This window comes from Periplaneta americana, chromosome 16 (genome assembly GCF_040183065.1).
Source record: "Periplaneta americana isolate PAMFEO1 chromosome 16, P.americana_PAMFEO1_priV1, whole genome shotgun sequence".
Classification (NCBI taxonomy): Eukaryota; Metazoa; Arthropoda; class Insecta; order Blattodea; family Blattidae; genus Periplaneta; species Periplaneta americana.
Genome location: NC_091132.1, coordinates 69,285,862 through 69,307,772, shown reverse-complemented (window position 1 = coordinate 69,307,772; position 21,911 = coordinate 69,285,862). Strand labels below are relative to the sequence as shown.

At 32.9% G+C, this 21,911-nt stretch overlaps 1 protein-coding gene across 11 annotated transcripts in view; it reads left to right on the top strand.

Annotated features, from left to right (window-relative positions):
- Positions 1 to 16,972, top strand: part of Sec31 (secretory 31) — an 87,247-nt gene extending 70,275 nt beyond the window's left edge. For 6 of the 11 annotated variants that reach the window (XM_069849457.1, XM_069849451.1, XM_069849458.1 and 3 more), the window contains 4 exons: positions 3,770 to 3,862; positions 4,708 to 4,956; positions 7,297 to 7,368; positions 7,648 to 11,747. In XM_069849457.1, the coding sequence (XP_069705558.1) occupies positions 3,770 to 3,862; positions 4,708 to 4,956; positions 7,297 to 7,368; positions 7,648 to 7,836 (603 nt within the window). In that variant the 3' untranslated portion in view covers positions 7,837 to 11,747. Of the gene's footprint in view, positions 1 to 3,769; positions 3,863 to 4,707; positions 4,957 to 7,296; positions 7,369 to 7,647; positions 11,748 to 12,445 lie in introns of those variants that run through there. The other 5 variants (XM_069849455.1, XM_069849452.1, XM_069849456.1 and 2 more) reach the window with 5 other exon arrangements.
- Positions 16,973 to 21,911: the final 4,939 nt, after the last annotated feature.

Genomic DNA, 21,911 nt, shown 5'->3' with positions numbered 1-21,911 from the left:
AATTTTAATTTTGATAAACAGATGAGAAATGTTAAGTAAGATATGTTACGTCTGTTCTAAGTTAGCTGTGTTTGACACATGTGTACTAAATTTGTAGATTTACTGGTACGATATAGCTTGATATTTTAGATTTCATTTCATATCTTCTTTATTCATTGTCATATTTAACACTTAAATTAGACACAATTTAAATTATTTGCCTCTGCTCACATGCCTCGGAAACTTATTTTGTATGAAGAGAGTTTTGCTTTATAATCCAGAAAGTAAGATAATTACATTCAGATGCTAGATGTAATATTCCTGCACATAATAGGAGTCAGCTTATTCTCTGTTTCACAGTACCTAGTGATTATAGAGAATATATTGTTAAATGGTACATTTCACAGCATCACTACAAACAGATTGGTATTACAATTAGTAGAACATGCTTGGCAGTTCCTTTCTGCATGACTTTTATAGTGTAGTTTACCATGTTATTCTCAAATGTTTCCTTCATGGTTTACTGTGCTTATATTTTTATTCTGATAAACTTTTGTTGTGCTCTGGATTCACAGACTGGTTGTTGAAATGTCAGCAACTATATAATATTGATTAAGTGAATTATTTCTCAATTAAGAAAATGACAACTTAACTTCCATATTGATACTCTCACTTTTGCTGGTTACAAAATCATTTTACTGAGCGAGTTGGCTTAGACAGTAATGTTTGAGACTCACATTCGGGAGGTCCTGGTTTCAAACCCTGTGGCCAGATCTCAGTCACAAAGGCAAATGTTGGATTGGAAATTTACATGGCATGATTCATCACCATCTCAGTCGGCAATATCATACGCATTAATCAAAATCTAAAATCAGTTACATGAACACAAGTCTTCTGTAACATACGACAATAGATGCAAGACCTCAACAATAGTAAGAATGGCCTACTGAGTGCTGAATTATTTCTGCAGTTGAACACGCATTAAGTAAAAGAGAAGTTTATTTGAGTAAAATTAAAAACCTGTAAATATTAAGGTTTAAAATTTTAATTGTGGTTAGAGAGTAGTTCACCTGAAGTTATGGTACGATAATGTACTTTCAGTCAAATCAAACTCCTGTATCTCCTCATGAGGAACACAGGGCATTCACAAAGTGCCTCCATCGGATCCTATTTGTAGCCAACTTCTTCACTTCGCTCCATGTTCCCCTCCCTAGCAATTTCCTCCAAAACTGTTCTCTTCCATGTATTTTTTGGCCTTCCTCTTGTTCTACTACCCTGGGGGTTCCAATCCAAAGCCATCTTCTTTGTAATGTACTTTACACTTAGATATAAAGTCGTGGAAGGCAATCTCATGAGCTATCAAAACCCAGAATAATTTATAAAACAACAATTCTGTGAATCATGCACAACTGAACCACATATACGTAGCATGAAATGTTAATAATATGTTCCCTTATGTTTTTCTGTTCATTGTTTTTGTTTTTTTTCTTTCACCTGTTACTAATATTCTTTTAATTCCTGCATTTTTTTTTTCATTTAATTTCATTTGTTTTGTAATAGCGTATGTTTGTGGATTTTTTGTTTCTATTTTTGTTTAGTTATGTAAGAAAGAGCTTTATGGATTTATTTTTTTTCTATTTTTGTTTGCAATATATAAGAGAAAGGTTTCTTTTAGTGTTTTATAATTTCATTAAACGAGATGTTTAAAATTCATGGTTCATGTTGGTATTATTACAAGTTTTACATTAATTTGTAATCGTAATTGCATATACAGGGTGATTCAGGAGGATTTACCCCTTACGGAGGTTATTTTCGAAGACATTCTGAGCAAAAAAGTCATATAAGCATTTGTCCTAACCTCAATATATTCAGAATTACACTAATTTGAAGTTATTTGTAAAATACCATTATTCTTGAGTTTTAAGGGTAAAAGAGTATTGCAGATAAAGAATGAATTATTAATAAGTATCATTCTTTTAATTAGCTAGTATTCTGAAGCTAAAAATATATTGTGAATTCCATAGTTGCTTCGTACAGAACTTTTTTCTGATTTTTAACTACAACATTACATTTTCTTATGCATTTATCACAACAATTGTTACAAATCACGCCACTCTTGTAAATTCTTTAAGACTGTACATTAGAATGCATAATTAAACAGTTGCTAAAGTCATATGATTTGTAACAATTTTTGTGATAAGTACACAAGTCATTTTTAGTTAAAAATTGAAAAACAAAATCTGTACAAAGAATTAACAACACATTTTTAGCTTCAGAATACTAGCCAATTAAATATATGATGACACTTCTGAATAGTTCATTCTCTATCTGTAATATTTTTTACCCTTAAAACAAAAGAAAAAAGGTATTTTACTGTCATCTTCAATTAGTGTAACTGTGAAAAATATTGAGATTAGGACACATGTTTATATGATATTTTTTCCTTAGAATGTCTTCAGAAATAAGCTCCTTAAGTGGCGGTAAATCCTTGTGAATCACCCCGTATTTTAGAGTAAAGGAATGTTTGCATCGATAAAATGTAAAAAAAAAAAAAGAATATTTTTCATGTTACATTATTGGAGGTTTTCCAAGACAAGATTGACATATCAAAGATGACAATAGTAACGAAATTCTAATTTCAATTGCTCTGAGGGTACAAAATTGAATTTTGCTTTGAAGAAGTATTTTCCAGGCTTGGCAAACCTGATTTTTTATATCAATTATATCATTTTTTAAGACAAGCTATTATTACTGTTTTTCAACCCTTTCACTGTTTGGATTAAAATATGTTTAAATTTTAAAAGTATATTGGCAGTTGTTCAGTAGTGTCTGGTGACAGTTGCTTCTTTATATGTTTTCTTTTATTTATCCTCGTAACTCTATTCTGAAATAATAAAGCACAGTTATTTGGGACCCAAGACACAGTGGGGTGTGCAATAATTAACAAGCCGATAATGGTCAGGCTACAATTCAGATTTCAATAGCTGCTGGAGGGTGTTAAGGATATCTTCTTGAAAACCGAAATTCTGGTAAAACTCTGCATTTAAGTATTAAGGATAAAAACATTAGTCCCATGAACATAACCTGCAAAGAAACTTTTGTGTAAATAATGTGAAGTTAGAGCAGTCGTCTATCTATTAAGAATGAAAAGAATAGTGGGTCTACATTGGACTAATAACTGTCTGCGTCCATATTTCAGAGTTTATTCTCTCTCGAGAGCAATATTTTAAAATTGGATATGTATGTCTTAGAGAGATACCGGAGAATAGAGAATGTTCGTCATCGCATTTTATTCAGTTTTTATCACTTTTACATTTTAATTAAAATATGTTTTCCAGTACATAAATAGAGTTCGAAAATCTATATAGAGCAAAGATCATTTGCATTTGTAGGAATAGCTTTTAATTTTAATTATGTAATTAGTTAGTCCAAGTGAAAGTAATAATTATTATCTCGCTTAAAATGGTCGAATTTTTAAGGATGGTATATTTGTTCGTACATTCTTTTAGATACCTCGGCACATTGATAAGCACGAGAATTTCATTCTCTTTTAAGTATTTCTTGTTAAGAAACATGATTAATTTAATTTAATATTTTACATTATTTCATTTGATGGAAGTAATACCAGTTTTCTAATTTTGTTTGTTAGTAATTATTTTAAAAAATAAAGCCTTATACTATAAAGCAGGTTCTTTGAGCTTAATGTGTTTAAATTTCAGCTACGTATAACTTTGTATATAAATTGTCTCCTGCTAATGTAAAGGTGATTACATTTACATCTTTGTTTCAGCCAAAGGCAGACTACACACCACCTAATCCAATCACACACCCATTATATGGAGCTGTGGAACAAGTAACAGCTCCCCCTAACGCCATGCAAAATGTACGTACCTTTTATTGTGTATTTGTTAATGCTGAGAAACTTGGGTTTCCTCCATTTTCTTGCCAAAATAATATTTAATTAGTTGAAGTGGTAGGTTAGCTTCGATCTCATTGATCAGTGGACAAAGTGAGTAGATAGTCTCCATTCACATGATGAATTTTGGACATTTGCGAAATTTAACTTTGGTGTAGAGTCTAGATCGTGCTTAAGGAAATATGTGGGGCTACAAGGGATGAAGTTATAGGAGAATGGAGAAAGTTACACAATGCAGAACTGCACATATTGTATTCTTCATGTAACATAATTAGGAACAATAAAACAAGGCATTTGAGATGGGCAAGACATGTAGCATATATGGGTGAACCCAGAAATGCATATAGAGTATTAGTTGGAAGACCTGAGGGAAAAAGACCTTTGGGGGAGGCATAGATGGGAGGATAATACATGGGTCATTCAATAATTAGTGGCAACAATGTTTGTATGTGGTGCTATCAGTGGTAAATGATGCAAGCTGATAACAATAAGAAAGAAGAGCATCTGTTGTATGTTATCTGTGAGTTTGAAGAGACAATAATATCATTTATGAGATATTTGTAGTGAGTTTAATTTGTAGGCTGTTATCTGTAGTGCTCTAAAACGTTTAGCAAATACGAACAAAGATGCTTAATTAAAATTGAGATTGCAAGAGGCAAGAATGCTCGACAATGTCATACAGCATTACTGGAAGCTTGTGGTAGAGAGACTTGACCACATCAAACATTTCTATAATATTGACAAATGGTCTCAAATCTCACGTAGTTATTAATATTAGTGTGTTTTATCTTCATTCTCTGCTTTGCCTTCAGATGGCCATGAATGGAGGATATGTGGACCCCATTGTGGGAACTCCGTATCAACCACATCAACACCAAGGATATATGCCTCAGCAACAACATCAGCAACAGCAGCAGCAACAACAGCCACAACCACCTGTTGCTCCAGCAAAAGTGGCTGAGCCCCCCAAACCCAAAGGGCCCATTCCAGAAGAGCACATGTATCTTCAGACAGTATTTGAGGAATTGAGAAACAGATGCACATGTGCAGCAAGCAACCCTGTAAGCAACAATATATAGCATGTTGTTATAATACTTCTGTAAGATACGAACCTAAAATAGGTGCTTATTTAATGCTCGTACTGTCAATGACACAGCTCATCTACCCTGAACCTTGGGGAAGTTAGGGGTGTGAGGTTAACTTTGGAGCAAGCGGCTAGCTAACAGTACTTTTGGTGTGAATACACTCTGCTTAATCCCCTTTCTATTTTCTCCAAAAAAAAAAAGCATTTCTCTCTCTTCATTTGTACTTGGAAGACTAAGGTGAACGTTTGCTTAATAGAATTGCTGGTGTAAATATATATTCAAAGTTAAGACGTAGCAATATAACTTTCATGTGTAGTGTACTCCATAGTAACGTGAGTGGAATTGGTAAATCAATGTTTTTATAATGTATGCTACATTGTATTTCTAACTTTCTCTCCGTCCACTTCATCCACTACTAGTGCGAAACTACTACCCCAACTCCGCATTCCTTCCAGGGCATATGAACTGTGTCACTGACAGTAATGCTTTCAGCAATGAGGGACATTTTAAGACGTCAAGTGTTAATCATCTTTTTTCCTCCATGTTGTTTGACTTTGAAATGAGTTCAACTTATTTGTTTAGTGCTGTGCCTTTCAGTGACTTAAGATTGTAATGCTTGCTAGTTCTGAAATTCATAGAGTGAAAATAATTGATTTTAAAGGGTTATAAATCGGCAAGGAAATAATCTAAAAGTCTCATCTCTCAGCGGATAGGCTAAATTGCTAGAGAATGTTTTCTGTACCAGAAATTTAAGTTTAAATTCTGGCAAGGCAAGTAGAATTTATGATGTTTGGGGAAGATTTTCTCAGGCTTCCTTCATTTTATCTGCTGGCATTTCACCACTCCACATCTATATCATCACCGTCATTGCCATCGTCACCATCATAATTGTCGTCATCATTCTGGTGTAATATGGATCCACCTCTCATATTTTTTGTCATATTTCTCGTAAGAGGGAGGGAAATTTGAGTTATTGATGAAAAAAGTAGAAGTACGCATTTACTGCTGGAAAACAGGATGTAATTTTGTCCTTGAGTAAGATGCCTTCAGGCAAAATTTATCGTCATTTTCCCGTTCTCATTAAGATTAAACTGTTGGTAATTATCTCCATTTATCGTTACCGGTATATCATTGGGGTAATGAATCCTATCCTAGAGATGCCCCTACTTCAGTACCACCAGACTAGCAGAGTCCGGGAAGATCTAAGTGACAATATCTGAGGGTAATATGGGTCTTAATGCTAAATTGTAAACTAATTAGTGCAGTCATTCGTAGGTCTCTTATCTAGAGCCACTCTAACTTGAGAAATAATAAGATTTATAAAAGAAATCGAGATAATGATGCCACTTTGTACATGGCATAACATTTGCGCCCCACAGAAATTGTTGTCATTGTTATTCTTGCACTTTACTTTTCAATGGTAAAAAAATACCAGAATTAATGAAAAGATGTATGGTCACACTTTATTCTTAAGGAAAAAATTAAGAAAGAATTATAATCCATATAAAAAACGCACATATATTTCTGATACTCGTATAAATAATTATATTACGATAATTACATTATTTATAATATGCCACACCTTCCCTACAGAGCTTCTCTGAATATGCTTTATTGAATACTGTACCTGTTTCTCTATGAAAGTGGCAAGCTGTGAAACTTAAAAATTTGGGAGTTGATACATTTAGTGTTGTATTTGAGTTTTATCTTATTATTTTATGTTTTACAATTTTAAACATCTGGTTTATAGTTTTAGTAATTAGTAATGTATATGTTGTTGTTGTTTTCTAATGTCAGGCATTTGACAATAAAGTCATTTGTCCTCTTGAACACCAATATTTTTCAAAGATATTGTCATGGTCAGTCACTGAAGCAGAGATTTTGAGGTGTTCCGAATCCCTTGGTTTGAGTTGCACAATGGGCAATTAGGGGACTGATATATTCCAATTCTATGCAGGTGTTTGGCCAAACTGTTATGGCCTGTTGCCAATCTAAATGCAGCTACAGATGGTTTGCGTGGTAAATCGGGAATTAACTGTGGATTATGATGCAGAGAGTTCCATTTTTTCCTTTGAGATTGTGTTATCAAATTTTGCTTGTTGAAGTCTAAGTATGTAGATTTAATAAATCTTTTCACAGAGTAATATGTAGATTTAGTAACAGGTCTGTAAGTGGAAGTGCTGCCCTTCTTTGCTACATCCTAAATTGTAATTATTAATTAAATAAAAAGAATTGGGACATTTACTCTTGTAAATATGATAGTTATAAATTAGTCTACAGAATAGCTAATTCATAACATTTTAACTTCTGTTACAGCAATTGAAACGAAAACTGGAAGATGTATCCAGAAAACTTGAGAGCTTGTATGATGCCCTTAGGGAGTCAAAGGTATGTATTCCCTGTCCTGTTGAAATTCAGTCGTACATTTTCTTCCTTGGTCACTAATGGGGAAAACAAATAACATTGCGGCTAATTGAAATTTGTTATTGTGGTTAATATTACAGTATATGTCTTAACCATAGCAATACGTAGGGTTGGCCTCGGTAGCATAGTTGGTATAGAGCTAGCCTTCTATGCTTGAGGTTGCGGGTTTGATCCCAACCCAGGCCAATGGCATTTAAGTGTGTTTAAATGCGATACTTACATTTCCCACTTTGTGTATTTTAGCTGTCACCAAATACATTGCAAGGCCTACACCAGATGGTGCAGATGGTGCAGATTGGCGACTATACTGGTGGGTTATCCCTGCATACACATCTGGTGTCAGGATCGGATTTCTCGCAGATTGCTAGTTTCATGCCTGGCCTCAAGGTGCTGCTGCAATCAGCCATGCAACTCAACGTATATCTGCAGTAAATGTCTCGCTTTGTTGAGACCATCGGAAGGTAATGTGAGTTGAGCCCTTATTCACGTATTAATAAGCTGCAGAACATATCAGCAGGCATTCCCATTAGAGGAATTTTATACATCTCATTCACATAGGACCAAAGTTGTGGGATGCTGCTTAAGTCAATTTGAATTGTTTAATTTTATTATAAAATCTCCCTTACCTATATGTAGAAGAATTTACATAACATGATATTATTTATTCTCATTGTTAACTTTTTGCATCTTCTCTTCCCCCCCCCCCCCCACCTCTCCTCATCCTCCAATCGGAGTACCAACATCTACTCTAAATTAATTTTCAATAATGAGCAACTTGTCAAAACCACTGACTGACATCATTCCATAAATAAATATGAAACATAATTTTAACTTTCACTGAAAATTTGCTGTATGTACTCGCGTAATTTTTGCCATTGCATAATTTACGCACCTCAACTTTTAAGCATTTTTCTTCTTATTATTTTTTTCTTTTGCATAGTTCAGCCTCCTGGCCAGTTATAATGGTAAAAAATATACTATGGCATTACGGCTCATCATATGCCTCACTACATCCCGTGGCTGTCCTTGAGTTGCTGTGACAAAGAGTTGCTTGTAATCAATGTCATCACATGCATAAAAACATCCCCTCCATCCTGACCGTTCACTGTAAAATTGTAATGAAACCTAATGTTACTGTATTCTTATTCGTTTTTCAGTCAACCGTGATTTTGCTGAAGTGGCATTCAGTTTTCGAAGATTTTTAATTGTATTTACGTACTTATTATTTGATATACAATATAACTTATATATAAGTACATTACAATAAAATTAATGGTACTTTAGTGCAAGATATTATGTGTATTTTTTAATTCCTCGTATAATTTATGCAACCCTATTTCAAGACGACTTATTTATCCAAGAAAGTGCGAAAAATATGCGAGTAAATACGGTAATTTATCAGGAACAAATTAGTTCCAGAATATCATGACGATATCTAGAACGAAGCAAATTTGAAATCCAGAGAAAAATGTGTCTATTGAAACCAGACACAAAACTGCAAAGGGTTAGTAAGATAGGATATAGTCCACAACAAATGAACAATGGGAGATTTCAAGTGAAATCTAAGAGTAATAGGCATGTTTCCATGGCTGGTCAGTATTATAGTTCATAACATTACATGTCACCACATTTAATTTTATGATTGTATATTCTTTTAGGTTCCAGAATGGTTAAACAGAGGTGTCAGTCTTTGTGCTGTTGAGGCATATTCTTATTTAACAAATTGCAATATTCTTTGAATCCTTGCTATTTATTGGAGCCCGGATTTATTTCAACTTAAAAAAAGGAAAGTTAATATTTTTACTCTATATAATTTATGATTATGTTCTCACTCCGTATTCAAATTTCATTCTTGCCAGGTAGTATTTCAGTTTAGTACCATTAATGGTCTTAATGGTTTTAATTGCTAAGTCATTGCACAGGTTATAAGATATATTCTCTAAACCTTGTGACTCATCTCTCTATTGTTAGATTTCGGAGTAACTAGGTTTAAATTCCTCCTAATAGACACCATATTCATTCTAATACAGTATATTCTGTGTCATTCTTAACTTGTATGAATCTGGGCTCTATTTATTATTACAGTAATTTATCATATATCCAATAAAAAAACTGTGCAAGGTGTAAAGACAAAGTGATAATAAGTTTTCCAGTAGTACAAGTCCATGATATGTAAGAATAATATCAAATGCTCCATGATTACATTTGCCTGCACTTTTAGTTATTGACCATCTTGATATAGAGATTTCACAAGAAAAGAGTAACTATACATATTGTTATATGATTTGCATGTTATTTGTTTTATTAGTTAGACAGAATGTGAAAAGGAAAGGAAAATGCCTTACATAGTGTACAGAAGACTTGTTGAATAGGTCTGATGCCTTTCTTTATGAATTCAGAAACACGGAAATGTATATTTTGAATAAATAATGTACAATTTAATAAAAATATTGTTGCAGCTTTAGTCTCATTCCTTAAATTTTTATTAAATTACGTTTACTTCTGTAATTAAGAGTGCTCAAAGAAATTGTTGCATATTATTTTATTACAAACTTACGAAGTAATATGGAAATTTATATTTGTGTTAAAAAATATTACATATTACATATTACATATTTCTTCGTTAATAAAATAATATGCAACAATTTCTTTGAGCGCTGTATTATTGTTTTATTTAACTTCACTCAATATTGTAGTAGGCATAGTTTGGTTAAAAAATAAAAGTTAATGTATCTCTCAATGTAAACACAATGGTTTCCACTTAAGATTATGTTTAAAATATTTTCTGCCTAAAATGTTTAATTGTTTGATCCCAGAAATAGCTCTGCTTTTCCCGCATGAGATAAGCAATCTTTTTTGTCTATTTCATATGTTTCTGTGTGCGGTCATTTGTTCACGTAAGGAACTCCTTTGAATTTTATAAAAAGTGATTAGTTAAATACTGTATTATTCTGTGTATCCTTTTCTTTTGTTATAAATTGACAGAAAACGAAAGGAATTATTTATCGATTGCTGAAAAAATAAATGTTATCAATTTATCAGAAGAATTAGGTTTACCAGTTTCAACTGTAAATCAAATGTTGGCGCATAAAAATGACGTTTCACAGCAAGGTGGAAGTACAAAACCAAGCAGGAAGAAATAAAAGACTCACATATAATAGTTGCGACAAGTTCTACATTGCACAGACAGGCAGATCATTCCAAACACGCTACAAAGAACACATAACCAATGCTAACCATACATACAATAACATAAATGCGGACATGGAAATCCTACACATACAGCCCAAGAATCAAAAACTCAACACACTAGAACAATACGAAATATACAAACACACTAAAACACACCCCGATCAAATTCTCAACACACAGATCAATTTCAGTACACACTCTATTTGACTCCACTTTTTAACACCTTTCAACAATCAAATGCACCCACATAATAGGCAGAGAAGGTCGAGATGACGCCGAGATCTAGTAGGCTCTGAGGATGGTGTGATGAAGCACCGAAACAGCTGTAAGCCGCACAAACTTACATAATTAACACGAATAAGTCCGCTAGTTAATCAATTACTTATATTCAAGTGTTAAAAGTAGTGTATGCAAGATTCAAAATGAAATAAAAGACTTCCAGAAGATCAGAACAGATCTGCTAGGATGATTTAAAAAAAAAAAACGTGGCGTCAATATATATGTTGCACTTCCGATATTAGGGTAAAAGCTGAGAAAATAACTTTCTGTGACTAAATATTTACTTTGAGGCATTGAATGGTTACATTCACAAAAGTTGTGAAGTGAGTTATGAAACCTAAGTGTGAAAACAAAATGTGTATGTCTACTGATGGTTCTGTTGTTGTGTAATTAATAATTTCAGGCTTTAGGCATTCTCAAATTATCAATACAGACTTCATTCAATTTCGATAGTAATTATGTTATAATTCTATTATAATTTTTAGTTTAGCCTTTTAAGATATTTTCCATCATAGGAAGTTTACATGTGTTGGTCCTCTGGAAAACGTCTTAAGTGGGAATCATCATATATACACTTCGGTAGTCATTACCCTGGATTTATGAGAAAATGTGTAATGTTTGTTACCTTAAAAATTAAAAAAATAAAACTTCGAACACTTTTATTCTGAGTTTTTCATTTAGGTACACATTGAAAAGTGACAAATATGAAATGTTAAAATTAAAGATTTGCATTCAAATTAATAAATGAAATGTGGAACTAGTGAAGTAAAGACATTCTTATAACACTGTTCAACAAATATTGGTACCATACTGAACACGAAAATAGACATTAATTTGATGGATGACCTCTACTTTTCTTAAAAATATGGCTACTCACATCTATGCTTTTGTCATTAAATGGTTGGACATGGAATATTGCTATGAACTTACCTGTGTTAAGCATTATACCTTTCACCCATCATTTGTGTTTCTGACTGATTATTCTCTGGTCTTTCCACAATTTTCCTTCCTCTTGGAACATAGTTGAGAACCCTTTTTTGGTAATCTTCTGTCATCCGAGTCTACATGATTTTTCCAATAGCATGAGGTTTTCAAGTAAAGTAATATTTTTAATGTTGAATAATGTATAATAATAATAATAATAATAATAATAATAATAATAATAATAATAATAATAATAATAATAATAATCCGTGGTGCCACAGCCCTTTAAGGGCCCAGACTGACTAGCCAGCTGCTCGCCTCATGTCCACATGCCGAAGCAGAGGCAGACGATCATCCATCCATAATGGAGGCATTGTGTGGTTAGCACAATGTTCCCCTCAGCTGTTACAGCTGATTTTCGTAACCTATTGTAGCTCCCAAGTGCATCATGATGCTAGTTTGGCACTAGAAATGGAAAGTAACGATAATGTATCATTTTATATTGTGAATATTTTATGCAAATAATAATAATAATAATAATAATAATAATAATAGACCTAGTAATAAAATAATATAATAAATTGACGGAACTTTGAAGTTTTCTAAACTGATCTATACTTGAATTCTATTTTTCTGTAATTTTCAGCAAAGAGTTCAATGACTTTTTGGATAAAATTGGGGATCTTGCTACCAGATGTGAACTAAATCCATCACACCTTTCTTAGACCATTGCCAGATACAACCGAAAAGAATGCGAGGAAAACAGAAGAAAGAATTTTTAATATCACATCAATAAATCCATTTGTTTTTTGCATAAACATTTTAGCATCTTTTATTTACATATTTTATGTTCAAATATAAAGTTAGTCTTTCCATGTGTATTTACTTTCTACTTATCTTCATGTGATGAAGAAAGTGTATTTTATAATGGATATTTATTTTGTTTATAATTTATTGTTTCTCATCAACACAGCACAATTACATTCATATAATGTATGATGCCAGATACTGCACTGTTTTCCTTATGCTCGCTCTCTTGAATGACGTAATTACCAGCAACAAAGTTAGTTGTGGCATTGAAAAATATTCCTTATTTAGTGCTGCTGTCTCGAATTGAGTTGTCAACAGAATGGTGCGGTTAAGACCTTTCCCCTTGCCCTTTGCACCTCTGTGAAGGTTAGGTATGTCATGCTGCTCCTTACCAAATTCAGTTGAAATAGTAGTTCTTGAATGGGTATATCATTACTAAGAAGCACTGTACACATAGTAGATGTACTTTTTTTTATTAAATTTCGTGATAATAGAATGTGGCACTGTCACATCTTTGTTCCATGGTGTGCTAGTATAAGACTTGCTGATAAGAGAGCTTTTCTTTACTTGAAAGAAAGAGCCAGTCCAAAACTTTTAATTCTATTTTCGTGCCCAGCACCCAAAAAAATTAATAAATATCGTAACAACTTTCATGTTGAATTGTGTAATCAATGACAGTTGTTGAAGTATGATGACAAAGTTATTTGAGAGAAATTCAATTTTAGGATATCTATCCAAGAATGACATATATTCACATAGATATTTATTCTTTTTCTGTAGTATATCTGGACTGATTTTAGTCCTTTTGGATTAGTTTAACTCACTTTTAAATAATGATACAAGAAATTCATAAATACTCTGTAGGGAAGATGAAATTATAGTTTGTGAAATGGAGGAGCAGTCAGAATTTTGTCTGCAGCATAATAAATTCCTTGTAATACAGATGTAGGTTGTTGAAATTACATCGTAAGCAGTTTTATTATAGGTAGGATTTATAATATTCAATGAGAATGTATGGAAAATTTTAAACTATGAAATGTATTTATTACTCTGTAACCTAGATATGTTACGAATAAGAATGAACTCAAAAACACTTGTTACACAAAAAAAGCAGAATACAAATTTTATGTTATATACAGTGTTTATAAATTACTTTGCATTACGAAATCATGTTACATGACTGCATTTTTCTGACTGGTGAAGGTATCTGATTTAGTTATTTGACTTTCTTCATATGATATAAAAAAAAAATAATTCTTTCGAGTGTATTTACTTACAAATAACATTTAGCTTAATAACGAACGATTTTAGTAAATTATTGTCCAGTGGTACATATAACTGACACAAATGACACGCAAAGTTTTCTTATGACTAGTACTGGTGATAAAGTCAGACATAACCTTACAAGTAAGTTGCGAGAATGTATTTAGTGTAACATGGGGTGACCAGGTTTCATAGGCAACAAATATCTAAGATTGTGTGCTAAATGCAGATAAAAATGTGATGGTAAAATAATAATGTAAACAGCTTATTGATATTAAGCCTGAAAATTGTGTGAAAAAAATACATATTTCTTTAAGGACATCTTTCTGATTCATTTATTGTAAATTGTAAATTAAGAATTTGCTGGAACAGAGTGAACATCATTGGAACAAATATTATTTCGCATTTCGTGATTTTTAAGATGACTAGATAATTATATGTATAATTTATTTTCAAAAAATCTTGTGCACAGACATTCTGGGTTGCCAGAAACACAGAATAATACATATAACAGTAATAAATTATAAAAATTACATTTGAGACAAATTTACGTGAACAGAAAACAAGACTGTAGGGTTAAGACAAATTCATTCATAGTTTTCTGCCGAAAGGCTGATCTTTCACTGCAAACCTAGCATTCTCCAATCTTCCCTATTTTCCGCCTTCCTCCTAGTCTCCTCTTACAATCCCATATCTTAATATTGTCTATCATGTGATATTTTATTCTGCCCTGAACTTTTCTCCCATTCACTATTCCTTCCAGTGCATCCTTCAGTAGACAGTTTCTTCTTAGCCAGTGACCCAGCCTATTTTTTTTCCTCTTTAGTTACACATATTATACAAACACAAATTGAAAATTCATTCATTCATTCATAGTATTCTGTCCAAGGGCAGACCTTTCACTGCAAACCCAGCATTCTCCAGTCTTTCCTATTTTCTGCCTTCCTCTTTGTCTCCTCATATGAAAATTGAAAATAAGGGAACTATAATATTTGATAAAAATGGTTGTTGAGAATTGCTGCAGACTCTTTAATGGTTCAAATGACTATTTTTGGAGTGATTGTAACAAGGTACCTCTCGCTGCAATCATTAAACCATGCAATTCCCTGATGCCTTCCACCTGATATTTTCCTTGAAAATATGGAATAGTGATGAATTGGTATATATGTTTTTTTTTTTTTTTTTTTTTTGTTTACCTCAGATGGTTGGACGTGACTTATTTCAAACCTAAAAATAATAATTGGATTCAGTATGAAACCAGTAATTGCTAGTTTATAGTTTATTTGCATTAAACCAATCATTCATTAGGTTTAACACTTTATTGGAAATGCCGTAAAATGGGGTGAATAGGATCAGTGGGGGGGAATAGGATCAAAACTTTATTCTTGGTTGTAAAGTTTGTTATAAACTTCAATTGAGCGGAAAGACAGTCATTGCTTACTAGAACAATAATAGTAACCAATGACTGATCCCGCTCAAGTACAGTTTATAACAAACTTTATAACCAAGAATAAAGTTTTGATCCTATTCCCCTCCATTGATCCTATTCACCCCATTTTACGGTGTTTATAAAGTGATAATATTCTTTCCTTAAGATAATCACATCCTCGTGTCATCTGCAAATAAGTTTAGACCGGTATATATATTGTTTATGGTCAAGGTTAAATCGTGGACCTAAAATTGATTCCTGGGGAACTCCAGGTTTAATATTCCTAAATTGAGGACATCACTGGAATAAGGGTGTATAGAGGAAAATGTAGTTCTGATATAAACTAATTTCAATGTTTGTCAGCTGTCAGGTTCATCACAGTTATGTCGAAGAAGTTTTTCTTCACTGCTAAATTATACTTTTTCGACACAACTATGATCAACCTGGCAGCTGACAAACATTGAAATTAGTTTATATCAGAACTAAATTTTCCTCTATACACCCTTATTCCGGTGACATCCTCAATTTAGAATGAGTGTAATTTTGTGACTATTTGATACGAGTATATTTAGTTGTTTTTTTTTTTAAGTAAGAGGCAGCTGGGTAGCTCACTAGGTAGAATAACTGGCAGCGGACTGGAAAGCTCCGGGTCCAATTCCAGGGGATGATAAGATTTTTTCGTTGCCAAAACTTCCAGAACAGTCCTGAGGTTTACTTGGCCGAGGGTAAAAGCAACTCTAAATCCTATCTTTCAACCTGCCCCAGTTTTCGCATCCCCAGATGAAATCTGCCTCTCTTCTTTTTTAAAACCATTTTTGATTTTCCAATAAGCCGTAACCGTAAAATATAATTGTATTTTAAAAAGCCGTCTATGCTTATCTATTACAATTGTGACAAAATTACACTAAATGTAAAAATAGCATTTGTGTAATTTTTCCGCAATTGTAATAGAGGAGCATATAAAATTATATTTCATGCCTCTCTTCTGATAAAAATATTTCTTTTCCTTCTTAGTAACGACATCATCTCTGAAAGTTGATTATGCTGTAGCATTCCTTCCTGTTACCTGTTTAGCTGGCGCAAGAACAGCACCTGAGACAACATAGAACTAACAGAAGAAAGTACCGGTAACACAAACACAGTCTCGATGGGAAACACATAATCTTTGTTTTGATTTACATGATTGATATCCTTACACGCTATTGTTGGATCATTGTGAACAATTGTGAAACGTTTCATTAATTTAACAGATGTTTTTATTTGCTTTGCAAAAATTAACATCTGCATTTTTAAACCATAGTTTAAGGCTTAATATCTTGAGGTTGTAGTATTTTTTTGTGATTCTGCTCACCCTGCTATATCAGATTCATCACAAGAAAACAGTCAAAATCATAATTACGACATCAGCATAAGATTTCAGTGCTTACCTTCCCAGGGTCTCAGCAACAAGTATTGAGCACTCATTAAAAGATACATGTGCTTTAATTGATTGTACATAAGAAAAAAGACAGCTTTTTATAAGTGTAAAAGAAGTTGTCATCAGTTCATCTGTTCACTATGTTGCTCGTAAAATGTACAGTGTAAGCTGAAATAATAAGAAGCATATTGAATGTTGTTATGATGGTAACTTTTTTTTGGATTTTCGTGGAAATATATTTCTATCAAAATGTTTGTGAATTCTTTATTTATTTATCACAGTTCTTTGGTTGTACAACTGTCCTAAATAGCTATTTGGTTTAACCATTAGCTGAATAACCAATACATCATCTTTCTACCTGATGGTGAATATTAAGGGACATTTATATCAGCATAACATTATTGGGAATGTAAGTTGGCACTACATCCTTCATTTTTTTCTACCTTAATTTTTGCCATATTTTACACACACCTAAAATTTCTTGTCATGTTTCTTGTTTCTGTTTTGTAGTCTTCATGCTTAACAGCCTATAAAACTGAAAGATTTCTGTACATTTCTATTAAAATAACTGTAGGTAGTTTCTTGTTTCTATTCCATATTGGAATGTAAGTACCTAATAATTAATGAAATTCACGAAACTAAAAGCACATAACCTTGATTCTGAAGCAAAATTATATCTTTATAACTATGTTGCGCTGATGTAAATATGCCTTAACAATATTGTCAGTGTATGTTTCCAACATTCATTTGGTACAATATTCACCAACGAAAAAATATTTTTTGTTGTCAACATATTGTCAGCATGAATACTGCCAACATTCACAACTGCGTTATTATGTTTTTGTGGACAAAATATGTTGTCAACAAATATTTCCGAAAATGTTGAGTCTTTAAATGTAACTTTAGAGTAGATTACATTACAGTGATTGAGTTAGGTTACATTTACTTAGATTAGATTAGGTTAAGTTAGATTTACATTTTGATTGAGTAGAGAACTTGGAAATTTGCTAAGAGTGGTATAAGAAAATTAGGAACAACTGGATAATACCCACGGCAGAGCAATGTCGATAGTCGACGTTACTCGCTGGCCACTAGTCACCAGGCCGTACCGAGCCGTGCCAAACAAAACACAATCGAAATGGTGGTAGTAAAATTCGCGACTATATTCTTAAATAATTCACTGCATTAGTCAAGTGCAAGACTTCTGGCTTCTGTTGCATTCAAACAATTATAAAATACGATAATTTGGTCCAGGGAGCATCCGTTTTTGATGCAAGGATAATTTGTGTGGCTTGTTTCTTAAATAAAATTACGAAATGGCGTTCCTGTGCTTAACATTTAATAAAAAAAGAAATATAGCAAAACTGTTTTGTCTCGAGACTCTCATCTAAGTCACGTAATAGGTCACGTAATCTACTTCAATATATTTGCGCAGATATATCTTGTAGCTAACAGTGGTGCTATCTCTCAGTAATGTTCAGAACGAAGGAGGTAGAGAGAGAAAAGAAACAAATTTCTCCCTCCAACAACACCACACACCAACGTCGTGTTCTTATGTTGGCAAGATTGTGTATTTACTTAAATTTGGTGCTAAACGTAACGGCACGGTTCAAAGATACCGTGGGAATTCTCCAGTTTAGCGGAAAATTAAATCCCAGAAGGTGAATAGAACCCAAAAAGATAATTGAGGTCAGTAAATATATTCTACACCCATTTTCATTGCAGTGTGATCAGCTATATTCTACACTAAAGGGAAAACATACATAATACAGTACTGTACAGTTTGAAGTATGCAAATTTTAACAAACAATATAGATCTTGCTTTGGATAAGAAAATACAATGGAGCTCCGTATAAGTAGGTATCATATTGATTTCAACTGCCCAGGCATTATCAACTTGGCATCCTTGAGTGAAAAATACTGGAGAGCGAGAGAGTTAATGATTTCGTTGTCATATATTCAGCAGTAGCAAACAACAACAACAACAACATATTGATTTCAGCTTCTTCCAGACAACCACAGCTCAATTGTTATTTGAACATAAAATAATTAGATTACAGAAAAATGACGTAAATACAGAAAACAAAATGAGAATACATAGCACCTAACTCCCAGAAGATGAAGGCAGAAGAACAACAGTCATCAATGGGGAAGTAGTGACATCATATACCGATATAAAGGACATTATGAAGAGGAGACGAAATAGGAGTGCATAGAAGGGTAAATGGAACCATAGAAAATGACAATTCTGAGTGATGATAGATGGCACAAAACTATGTATTTCTGGTTGGTTTAGTAGCCACATTTTCGTAGTATATCCGTGTGACATCATTTGTGTAATTATTGTTCTCAGTTTGCATTACTGACTTAACAGCAGCCACCTGTCACCATTGTCACATCCTATTTTTCTCTCTTTAAGGGAAAGCACAGGGGAGACGAGGAGAGCACAGAAGGGACAGAGAGAGCATAGAGGGGACAGAATGGGCACATAGGTGACAGGTAAAGAACAGGGGGGACAGGGAGAGCTCAAAGTGGACAGAGTGAGAGAGCAGAGTGGGTTGAGAGAGACTACAGAGGGGACAGAGTGTGAACGAAGAGAAGAGGAAGAGTGCAGATGGGACAGTGAGAGCACAGGAAGAGCAGTCTATTTTCCCTTCATTTTGTCAGCAATATTGTCTTTATTTCGCCTCTTGTTTCTCCTCTATATTCTCCTGCATTTTTTGTTTTCCTCCTTTATTGTCTCTCATTTTTCTGCGCTATTATCTGAGTATTTTTCGGGTTTTTTTCTTCTAATACTGTCTATAATTTCTTTTCTATTTTACCTGTATCTATCGTTCATCCTATTTTCCCTGTATTTGTCCTTTATTACACCTCTATTTTCCCTCCATTTTGTTCTTTACTTTCCAGCTATTTTCTTGTGTTATTTCTCTATTTTCTCCTGTAATTTTCACTCCATTTTCTCTTCTATTTTTCCTTTATTTTTTGCTCTATTGTCTCAGTTGTTTGTTCGTCTATTTCCCCCTGTATGTTGTCCTCTATTTAGCCATGTAGAGTATTTTCTGCTATATTTTCTTTGTATTTTCTTCCCTATTTTGTCCTATATTCTGCTGTGTATTTGCTTTTTTTCTTTCTATCTTGTCACTTGTTTTGCCTTCTGTTTTCCAGTATATTTTCTCCTCTATTTACTATTTCTCATGTATTTTATTCGCTGTTTTGTTCTATAATTTAGCTCTATATTCATCTGTATTTTCAGTATATTTCTTCTCCGTTATCTCCTTTATTATACTCTCTAATTTTTCCTTCATTTTCCCTCAATTATCCCCTCTTTTTCTGTCTTTTAGCTCAACATTCCATTTTGCCGTCTGTTTTCTGCTTTATTGTCTCTTCTATCTTTGTTTCTCTTCTAATATCTTCTCTATTTCCCTCTACTTCGCTCTCCATTTTCCCCTGTATTTTATAAAATATTTTTCCTCCAATTCTTTTATTGTCCTCTCTTTTTCTTCCGTTTGGCCCTCTATTTTTTGGTCTGTTTTCCTTCTAATTTGTCTCTATTTTCTCCTCTATTTTACTGTATGTTTTCTTTTCTATCTACTGCGCACTTTTTCTCTATTGTCTGTATTGTTTCATCAGTTTTTTGCTGTATTTTCTCCTCAGTAGTGTCGTATAATTTTGTCTGTATATTCTCCTCTAATTTCCCCTCTATTTTATCTTCTAGTTTCTCGTCTATTTTCCAATCTATTTTTCTCTCTGTTCACCCCGATTTTGTTTTATATGCCCTATGTTTTCTTGTGATTTATCGCTTCTGTGTAATTATTATCCTGTTTTCTGCTCTATTTTCCATCCATTGTTTTTGTCTATTTTTTTAAATGTATTTTGTCTCTATATTCTTCTTTATCTTTCCCCTGTATTTTAAGTGGATTTTGTCTTCCATTTTCAATCTCTTGTCTCCTGTATTTGCCTATCTATTTCCCCCTCTGTTATCCCTCTATTTTGTCTATATAATCTCTCTTTTTTCTCTACTAATTCCTGTATTTTCCCTGAATTTGCTCGTCTTTTTTCTGGTCTATTTTCGCCGCATTTTCTCCTCTATATTTCCTGTATTTCCTCCTCTTACCCCTCTAGTATCGCTCTACTTTCTCCTCTTATTCCCTCTATTTTTTTTCTTACACTTGTTTCTACGTTGTCTCTTTTTCGGGTCTATTTTGTCCTCTTTTATTCGTATATGTGCGCATATATTTTCTCTTTTTTCCTCTATTTCGACTCTGTTATCCCTCTATTTTCTTTTGTAACCTGGCTTCATTTTGCATCTATTTTCTGGTGTGTAGTTTCCCTCTATTTTCCTTGTATTGTCTCTTCATTTTCACCTGTGTTATCTTCTGTATTGTCTCCTCAGTTATTTCTCTATTATCTCTTTGTAGAGTGAATTATACAGGAGAAAATAGAAGGAAAGTAGAGGGAAAATAGAATAGAATAGATGGAATAGAAAAGAATGGATAGAATACAGTAGATAGAATAGACAACAGAAAGGATAGAATAGAATGTGATAGGATAGAATAGATAGAATAGGATAGATAGACTAAAATAGAATAGAATACATAGAATAGCATAGATGGAATAGAATAGATGAACCTGGATAGACTAGATTAGAATAGATAGAATAGTTAAATTAGAATAGAATAGATGGATTAGAATACGATAGATAGAATGAATAGATAGAACAAGACAGAATAGAATAGGCAGAATAGCATAGGATAGAATAGAATCGTTACAATAGGATAGAGTAGAAAAGATAGCATAAAATAGATAGAACAGAATAGGATAGATGGAATAGAATAGATGAAAAAGAATTGATAAATGGAATAGCATAAGTGGAATAGAATAGATAGATACATAGAAGAGGATAGATGGAATAGAATAAATAAAATAGAATAGTTGGATAGAATAGAATAGATCGAATAGAATAGATAGATAGAATGGAATAGATAGAATAGAATAGCTAGATTTAAGAGAAAGATAGAATGGATAGAATGGAATAGATAGAATATATGGAATAGAATAGAATGGGTAGAATAGAATAGATTGAATAGAAGAGATGGATAGAATACAATAGATAGATAGAGTAAACAGAAAGGATAGAATAGAATGTGATAGGATAGAATAGATAGAATAGGGTAGATGGACTAAAATAGAATA